Below are 10460 nucleotides of genomic sequence, written 5' to 3' on the forward strand. Positions count from 1 at the left end.
ACTTTGATAATATAGGATTTTGGCTTTACTTGCACAAGTTATTTGAATTTTTGGGAAGACTATTTGAGGATAAACAATTAAATTTAATTTGCAAACATTTATTGTGGTTAGTAGTTATCTTACAACTCAACTATTATTTTAAAAGTGGTTAGTGATTACTATACAATCATATAAATCAGATATTTTTCAATATCAAATACATGTAATTTACATTTAAAATTATTTACATGAATACTAATAAAAATTTATTTATTAGTCTTGCATAATAATGTATAATTGAAGGCATGTTCTTAATACGAATTTGTGCTAAAAACCTAATACATTAGACAAAAATAAGAAAAAATAAATTCATTTGTGTTACTAACTAAACTAAAATGGAAATTTTACGAATAAATTTGTATGATAAATATTTGACTATTTTTATCCATTTTTTATATTTATTTTTTTAACTCTACGTACACTATTAAAAATTATGATTGTTTATCAAAAACTAAAATTCAATTTAAAAACTCAAAAAAATAAACAAAATTAAACGAGGCACCACCTAAATATTCTTATACCACCTAGGAGCCCAAACCTTGGGCACAACCCAAAGTGGACGGAAGTGGTGACTCAACTGCATTTTAGAATTTAGTTATGCTATTTCCTTGCTACTAATTATGATATTGCATACTCGTATATAACTGGTAAATATAATTTTAAATTTAGAGTAAATTATAATTATTTAGATAAGTCATAATATTAATTAAAAAACTTAAAATTATATTAGATAATATATTTAATTTGAATATACTAGTAATATAAAGATATTTTATAATATTAGTTACTTTTAAAATCAACATATGAATGATTGTGATGTGGTTAAAGTATAAAAAAATTTACATTGACAGTATATGACAATTAAACTCTATTAAATATGTAAATGTGTAAAAAATATATAGGAATATGAATTAATTAGGAAGGTTCTAAAAATATGTATAGAGTTCTCTAATTGTATCCATAAATATCTCACTGTACGTAACATTTGAAATCAAGCAAGTTGTCATTTTCTTTTAGAAACACTTCATTTCCTCTAACAAAGTGGTATCTAGAGATTGGTTGTGAGAGTTGAGAGGATCGAGTTGAGACATGGCGACTCATGACTACACTACTTTCCTCTTTTGACAAAACAAAATTATGAAATTTTGTGTTTTCGCATGAAATCTTTGTTTGGCTCTCAAGGTTACAAGATGAAGAAAGTTTGTTTCAAAATGAGAAAGGAATCACAAAGATGAAGATCAACTTGCTCTCACCTTCACCTACCTGTTGAAACATAATCCCAAATTAATGTTTTGATGATAATCAAACAAAGTTAATTAAACTTCTAATTATGATTCTAAAATTGTGTTGCTATTTAAACATGTGTTTTTTAGTGTATTAATTGAAGATATGTATTAAACATAACAACACAATAAATTTTTGGAAGAAGCGAGATCATTATGAGAAAACAAGATAATTCTGGTTATTAAAAACAGAAGTTTGGAAAAACGAAGATCGTTATGATTTTTCACATACTTTAGTCTAATCAAGTCAAGAACATTATGATTTGAGAAAGAACAAAGCCTTCCTTAAACAAGATTGTTTTAGTCTGCAAAAGTACCAGACTTATATACACAAGATCATTCCATACAGATTTAATCCAAAAAGATTAACAAATGCAAAGCAAAACATAAAAAACAAACAGCAAGATCAATCTCTAGATTGATGGTTAAAGTAACAAGTACAACCATGACAGAAATGACAAGACACTGATACTACATCTCTGAGCAATATGCGTACAAAGCAAGAAAAAACATGACATCTAACAACTGTCAAAAGTTCTCAGTTCAGCACTTACTTAAAATAGAAACTAATAGTTTTTCAGCAAGTGTACTGAATCGTTGCAAGTAATAATTAAAACGGTAGTACCGAGTGTCGAACTCAAGGATTGCGTTTTACTATTGAATTATATTTAATTATGGCAATTGAACACAAAGTTTCTGATTTGATTGAAATAATATTTAAAAGTAACAACGATAATAAAATTGATCCTTTATAATAAGAAAAATGTTAGGGATGAGTTTCACTTCGAATCCAACCTTGGTGTCTAATTTGATCATAATTACTGGATTCCTTTATTAAATTATTACCGAATTCTCTTTATTATTTTTGTCCTAATGTCTTAGTGACAGAACCTTTAATTCAAAAGTAACCCATAATTCCTTAGTGGATTTAAGATTAGAATTAAGTCTCACCGTACATGAATTCTCTTGTTAAACTATTGTCTTTGCAACTAATTTAATTGGTTTCATGACATGCATCTATCCATAAACTACAAATTCATGAATTTCTCATCTCAAGCATTCGTAAAGTCCACTTCCGTTTCAAAATATGAATCGTAGAATATTTTAATGTTGATCAAGCAATAAAAAGAATTAAGCACATAGATGAGAAAAATAATTCAATAAACTCATTCATATAACTAGAAATCAAATCAGAAAAAATAAAAGTTTCATCTTGTTACACTCATCCCTAACAAATAGAGGTTAGTTACTCGTGACAGATATAGAAAAGATAGAGATTAGAGAAGAGTTACAAGAAATATTCATGAATGATTCTTAATAAAACTGCTCCAATGGTGTTAGAAATGATCGTCTTTGAGTTTCTATGTTAGGGCACAAGTCTCTCAACTTCCCAATAGTAAAAAAAGATCCCTAGAAAGTGAGAAAAAAAATACGATTTAATGTATTATGTCGCGTGCCACGCGCCCAAGATGCAGCTTTTGCACTTCAAGCGCAGACCAATAGAGCCTTCAGCATGAAAATGCGCACCAGACGCGGTTGTTGCGCTTTAGGCGCACAACTTCTTATGTTTGACGTTTTTTTTGTATTTTTCTCCTCTTTTGAGTCTGAATTGGATTTCGATGTCTTCATGAAAGTTGTAGATATGGATCTTAGATTTCATTAGCAATTGGTTTGACTCCAATTGAACATCTACAGCTCCAAATATGATTGTAATACTCCACATAGGTCATGTTGATTTCTCACCAAAATTCAACACTGCGCTACATGAGCTGTCATAAGCATTCGTCAAGCCTATAAAAGGAATCTTAAGGTCAAGAAAACAAGAGTTTAAAGTTCAAACAATCAATCACCTAAATAATCATTCTTGAGAAATCTAAGCTCTTCAATTAAGCAAAAGCTCCAGTTCTGTTTCACTAGATTTAAGGATCTATTTGCTGAGTCTTTTTGCTGATAATCAAAACTCAAACAAGTAATAAATGTATTTTGATCCACCAATCCTCTTTATCAATTCATTTGAAACTCGAGACTATAGTGCTAAAGATAGTTTGAGTATATTGTAAAAATCCTTTTATGATTAAAATGTGACTTGTAAAAAACTCTTTATGGACTGAAAGGTAACTGTTGAAAGGTAACCCTAAATATTGTAACTAATCAAGATTGATCTTGAAAATTAGTGTGAAAATGCATAACATTCTTGTTAGAGCACTTTAGTGAAAAAAACTCATAAATTGTGAGGAATGGACGTTGCCCACTTTGGGTGAATCAAGATATGTGTGATTCTCTTTCTCTTATCTCTATTTATTTATTACTCACTAAACATAGATCACATAGAGATTTTTTATTTTATTTCACTAACCAAAAACGTTATGCTTTTGTTGTGTTTGAAACCAATATTGATCTTGAGTTAACTAAATTTATAAGCAATAATTAATTTTTTTAAAAAGGGAATCACAATTCAAACCCCAACTCTTTGTGATTGACATTGTCATTGTCCTTTCACTATCAATGTTTATTTGATATGTTTGACAAGGTTGACAAGACTTTAATCAGTAACGGGGGAGTTTTGAAGTTTTGAAGATCAATAATTCTGAATCAATTTTGAATTACTACTCAAGGGTGAAGTCAATTGTTAATCAAATGATGAGATAAGGAGACAAAATAAAAGAGGTTCGCGTGGCAAAGAAAAATATTCACTCCCTGACTTTTAAGTTTGATTATGTAGTGTGTGTTATTGAGGAGTCAAATGATCTTGACTCAATGCTTATCGAAGAATTAGAAGGTTCTTTACAAGCTCAACAGAAAATAATGAAGAAAAAACAAGAATAGTCATTAGAGTAGGTTCTCAATACTAATGTTTCGTTGAAAGAATGGAGGAAGATAAAGAGATTATGGCAAAATAAAATGAGGTATGACAAATATAAAGTTGAATGCTATAATTGTCATAAATTTGATCATTTCTCTTGGGAATGTCACAGTGTTCTTAATCAAGAAGAATAAGTTAATTTTGTTAATGAAGATAAATAGTTTACTTTGTTGCTAACTTTCAAGGAAGAAGAAATGGATAGTAATAGTTTGTGGTATTTAGACAATGAAGCAAGTAATCATATGTGTGGATGCAAGGAAATTTTGTGGAGCTTAATGAGAAGGTCGATGAAAATGGGCCAATTAAAGATTCACAAAAAGTGCAAATTGAAGGGTAAAAAATGCCGAAAGACAACAACACTCATTTAAGTTGCAACTCCACTACCTCATTCACCTACTTTTCAAGAAGAAAGTTCAAATGAAAAACCAAGGAAGATGAGAGACATGAATGACATTTATGAAATGACTAATGGAATTACTTTTGACTTTAAAGATTTATATTGCCATAATGAATCATCGGGGTTTGGTGAAGTTATAAAAGGTAAAAGATGACCAACCATGAACGAAAAGATCAAATCAATTGTGAAGAACAACATTCAAGAATTATCAACTATATCAAAGGCTAAAAAGAATATTGATGGATTGGTGGAAAAAATCAAAAAATGATTCGTCGCCGGAAGATAACAAAATTATGGAGTTTACTATGAAGATCTTCACATAAACACACTTCGAGAAACTCAAATAAAATAGAAAATCCATGAAGTTGTTGTGAGATCAGAATTCCTAAATGGTTATCATGAAGAAGAAGTATACATTGAGTAATCATTGGACGATGTCCTCAAAGGAGATAACGATAAAATTCTAACACCAAAGAAAGATTGTTAGAAACTAAGATAATTTAAAATTTAGAGTAATATAAAATTATTTAGATAAGTTACAGTAATATCTATTGAAAAATGTAGCACTATATTAAATATAGAAAATTATTTAAAAAGTATTTAAAAATGTATTAATTAAAAAACTCTTAAAAGTGTATTTATAGTTCTCTAATTGTATCTATAAACACTTCTTTAATTTTTTTTTTTAAATCGAATAGTAATTTTTTTCTTAAAAACATCTGCTTTCCTCTGACAATAACCTTGGCTAATACGGCTAATAGAATAATCTTAAAATGAAAAATTATTCTTATCTTCTTAAGAGGCTACTCTACCCTAGAATAAATTTATAACATTCATTCAGAATATCTCTATATATTGTTGTGTTTGCGAATTATTAATTTTTTAATTATACAACTTTTCTTTATCTTTTATTTGCTCCAAAAAAAAATGATATGCAATTGATTTATAGTTGATTAGAGCTTGAATTTTGAAAACAATGCTCTCATTCACTACTTCTGTTAACTTGTGGAAAATCGCCGGTTGCACCAACCTATCTAGTAATGGTTCAACATATCTCTAAGACCACCATTGGTGATATTCCTCAAATCCAAAGCAAAAATAAACATACAAATAATGTATAAGGAGATCAACTAAACCCTATTATTTGATGCCTCCAGATCTTGGTAAAATGTACGTAGACAACCATTAATGATACGAGGAGCTGCTCCGTCACAGAACCGTTTAGCGAGATCCACCGCCTTCAAAACAAACAGAGTACAACAGTATATAAGCTGCTTTTTTTGTTCTTGTGCTTGTGTGAAAGTGTGTGAGTGATTATATGGTATATGCAAATGCAAGTAAAAAAATAGCTATCGTTTCAGCTTTATTGGCGACACACATTTATTCAAAATAAAACAATCGTTTCCCGAACACCAAGAAAAATAAAAATAAAACATCAATAATTATAGAAGCATACCTCATTGATGACGATTTGATGTCTAGTGTCTAGCATGGCTATTTCGGACATTGCCAAGTGAAGAATAGAAAGCTCTAAAATCTTCCCAGCTGGTTCATTCTGCAATGCATGATAAGATAATATGCATACAATGGCCATTAGCAAACAAAGTGATATACAATAATAATAAAAATTATTATTATATGTGTGTGGCTGAGTGCGGGAGGTTGTGCGTGTATGCAAGGGATAAAACAGAAATAAACAGTTACAAGCAGTGCCAGTGTCATTATATAAATTATTTGTCAAATAATAATAATAATAAATAATAACAATAATAATGATGCTATATGTATACATATCTACTAAGACAGACAATTTTGGGGAGGCCATAGCCTCCGCTGCCATAACTATGTTCTGCACTTGGTTGCAAGCCTGACTTGAAATTTAGTTATTGTATGACTAAGACAGAAATAGATGCAAATAAGTATCATCAAACAGTTACTAAACCAATATAAAAAAACTAAGCTGTCTACTATATCACGCAATTTATGATAACGATATCAGATAAGATGACAGATACGACGATTTCAGAAACTATCAACCTACAATTGTAGTGTACTACGCAATATGCAAGGGTTTCTAAATTCAATGTAAATAATACAGGTGCAGATGTGATGCATTCATCAGTAATGAGTAAATAAACTAAGTCATCAAATGAAAATGATCATTGTCTTGGGTCCGGATAAAATATAGTAATTGGGCAAGATGGACTGCTTTAATGATTTTTACTCAACAGGCCGAATTTAACCGCATTAAAGTGTAAATGCATCTCATCTCATATTTATAATGACAGTAAATAAGAATGAAACTATTTTCAATAAGATCCTAAATTTCCAATGCTCTATTAACTCTGTTGTTTGTTAAAATTGTTATTCCCAACAGTAACTGTTTAATGATCCCAATATATCCAACAAAACACTCAATACTATTACTATTTCCAACAGAATCACCACCAACCGATCAATAATTAAGGTTTTTGATTTGTTATTATTTTTTACTTAGGAATTATATCCTATTTTGGATTACCTCATTCAAGTATTGAATAGGGATACCTTACTAGGGTGTTTGGTTACGTTAGGACAATAAATAGACAGTTGGTGTAAACATTTGATACACACTTTTAGCATAAATAATAAGGTATTAAGAATTCCTTTTCTTCAAAGAGCATCTATAATCAAAGTCAAAGGAGTACACTAGGATCATTGTTCTACATCAATAGGTCATTATACTTAATAATATCAGTAAAGGGAGAAAAACCTCTTTGCCACCAAGTGGGAAGAGGCTTTTGTTGTAGAAAATAATATGGAAGGAAAAAGACACAACAGAAAGTCATGCCTATGAGAACTTGTGATTTTAGGTTGAACTGTTTTAGCATGATAAATCCCTTCTTCTCATTGCCCAACTTTTATAGGTAATTTCTGTCTTTGTAAACTTAAACTTTGAAATGTTAATTATTGCATTGTTTCAAATGATGGTGAAGATAGTAGAATAAATAATATGGCCAAAGTAGTCATAATAAATTTCTGCCGCATTGACTAAGAATATGGCCAAAGTAGTCATGATATAGCTTGGACAATCCCCACCTCTTGATCTAACTCAAACTTTTAAGTAAGGTTTACGCCAAATTCTATGATTATTTCATAAAGCATGTACTATTGGTTCATTTTGTTAGGGATGCAGGGGGAGATAATAAATTGTGTGCAAAAGCTATTACATTTCTTGTACCTTCCAATTTGGTGGGATAACTTTGTTAATAATAGGGACATGAATGTCCCATCGATCCTTGACAGCAACCAATAGTTTCCTAGTGAACCTGCAGATATGGTAGAGTGATAGATTAATAGCTTCCTTCACAAGGGTTGGAATAAAGAGTTCTAGGTTCAATTAATGCAGTGTTTGAGGAAAATTGAGAAGATTTTGCTACAAGTATATAAGTCTGATGCATGCGTTATATGTAAAAGGTCTACATTTACCTCAAAATCAGTCTGCTATATACCAACTTTGGGGGAGCTGCGAGAACTTCTTCTTCTGGCATAATAGAACATAACATGTTATAAAAGAAAATTGTAAATCGAGCAAATAATAAATGTTTTACAACCAAGGCTTTTCCAAGGAATACAAGTGACAACACCCATTTTTATCATATGACATAATAAAGAAGGCTGCACCAACTATTCAATACCTAAGATATAATACCATAATCGTAAAAAATTCACCAGTAACAGATGATGCCGGAATTAAAATCTGTATAAATAAATCTGTCATAAATATGTTTTAAATAAAATCATGGAAGTGATAAAATTAATTAACTTCTAAGTTCTAATCATTTGGTCGAGTCGATGACGAAATGATGTAATTGAAAAGGAACAAAACAACAGACAAGAAAATCTTTGGTTGTGGGTAATGAATGGGTAGAGATGCAGGTGATTGCGTACAACTGAAAGGGAGATGATGAAAAACAATAGAGCGAAAGGGAGGCACTGTCGAAGGGCTGGAAATAAAGGGACGTGAGAACCATGTAGTTTTTATGATTAATTTCGGGGTTTTCATCAACTTACAATTAAAACATTTTAAGCTGGTGTTACAAAATGATAGCATTTGACTTGTTAACGGTATAAAACGGTTTAACACCAGGCTGCAAATGGCACACATCAGACTGCATTAGCTGCAACACAACTACAGTTTCATGCTGCACTCCTGACTCTTATTAATTTGGACATGATACAACTTCTAAGCTAGAATTATCATGAAAAGTCAATTAATTTTTCTGCTGAAGCTTACTTTCAAGCTTCAATCCTAGAAGCAAATGAAACACTACACATAAAGAACTGCCTAGCTTTCATTTCCAAATATCGATTAAATTGCAATTTTACCAGCAAATCAAATTGGCAAGTCGTATTTATTAGTCATGAAAGTGTTATATCAAATGTACAACTTGAAAAAACTACTAGTTTAGACACTAGAAATTGAAGTTGGAAATAATAACAGGGAAATATGATATATGTACATTACCAATTATGTTATTATAATTATTATCATTGAGGAAAAAAGTGTACTTTATTATTCATTATTTTTTAAAATGGTATTATTATTCATTCTTACCAATTGCAGACTCGAGTTGAATGTCCCGAAGAAGTTCATTTGCTTCTTCATCCGTTTCAACCTCAACAGTAGGCCCTCCGAAACTCATGTGATTATACTCCAACAATTTCTCCTTGTCAAATTCATAACCAGTCTCTGTAACAAACACGTTGAATTCAATTCATAACAAAATCATACAATTATCAATTAACCACAATGAAAAGAAGTTACGGCGAAATACCTCGGCGAGCATTCATCCGTTTCTCAAATAGCCGAACCGGATCCAAACCTTCCAAGCAAGATGCATAAATTATAGATAGAGCAAGTTCTCTGGCTGCTCTAGGACTACAAAACCGGCCGCTTTTATCGACTTTAGGCAAATCAGTGGAAAACTTATCGTTTTCTGAAACAAAAGCATTGTCTCTGTCAAGTGATAAAGTTGAATTGCGGGTAGAGCATCGAATAGATAATGAAGAAGAAGTGTCAAATTTGGATTTAGAAAAGAATTTGGGGAAATGAGAGTAACGTTGAGATTTTAGTAGCAGCGTAGATGGAAGAGAAAAACGGTGGTTGAGTTTGGAAGAAGAAGTTGAAGAGAGGGGAAGCAAGGCTCCCTCCATTGCAGCAGTGTATAGATATAGATAACAATAATAATTGGACCGTAAATATCTTTAGCTTTTATATTTCCCAATGTACCGGTGACAAAGCGTGCGCCACCCTTCATCAAAAATTCCACAGTAGCTTTTCGAAAAACTACCGTAGGTAGTCAAAAAGAACGGGTTGAATAGATAAATTACTTCACAGTTAATATCAATCAGATTAAAATTTATATTTTGAAATTATAAAATGATAATTAAAATAAGTAGATTAACTATTTTTTATAAAATTTGAGTTTATTATAGATTAATTTGTTCATAAATAATTATGATTACTTAAAATATTAGTTAATGGATAATGATCCTATAATAATTTTTGTCTTTGCAATTAAACATATTCCATTGTTTTTTAATTTTAAATATTTTGAATTATCTTTTGGAAATATATTTAGACTGTTATAAAAATTTCTCCATAAAAATTAAATTTTTGGATTAATTAAATAAAAAATAAACTTATTTTAAAACTTATAAAAAATGATCTTCTTCTTCATTTAAGTTATTTTCACTCACCAAACATCACATAAATTCTTCCTACAATACATATTCAAAATCTAGAAGATGAATTCTTCTGCTAAATGCTCTTGGTGGGTATGAATGATTTATTTGTTCATATATTTTTATGACATAAATTAAAAATAAAGATTAT

At 30.2% G+C, this 10460-nt stretch overlaps 1 protein-coding gene across 1 annotated transcript; it reads right to left on the reverse strand.

Annotated features, from left to right (window-relative positions):
• Nucleotides 1-5547: 5547 nt before the first annotated feature.
• On the reverse strand, nt 5548-9814 carry LOC101511902 (uncharacterized). The gene is made up of 6 exons (XM_004505289.4): nt 9400-9814; nt 9180-9314; nt 8051-8105; nt 7803-7890; nt 6039-6137; nt 5548-5820 (listed from the first exon to the last, which is right to left on the reverse strand). The coding sequence occupies exons 1-6, from the start codon at nt 9776-9778 to the stop codon at nt 5713-5715; spliced, it is 864 nt and encodes a 287-aa protein (XP_004505346.1). The 5' UTR covers nt 9779-9814; the 3' UTR covers nt 5548-5712.
• Between the last annotated feature and the right edge of the window lie 646 nt (nt 9815-10460).

The sequence above is a fragment of the Cicer arietinum genome, chromosome 6 (genome assembly GCF_000331145.2).
Source record: "Cicer arietinum cultivar CDC Frontier isolate Library 1 chromosome 6, Cicar.CDCFrontier_v2.0, whole genome shotgun sequence".
NCBI classification, from domain to species: domain Eukaryota; kingdom Viridiplantae; phylum Streptophyta; class Magnoliopsida; order Fabales; family Fabaceae; genus Cicer; species Cicer arietinum.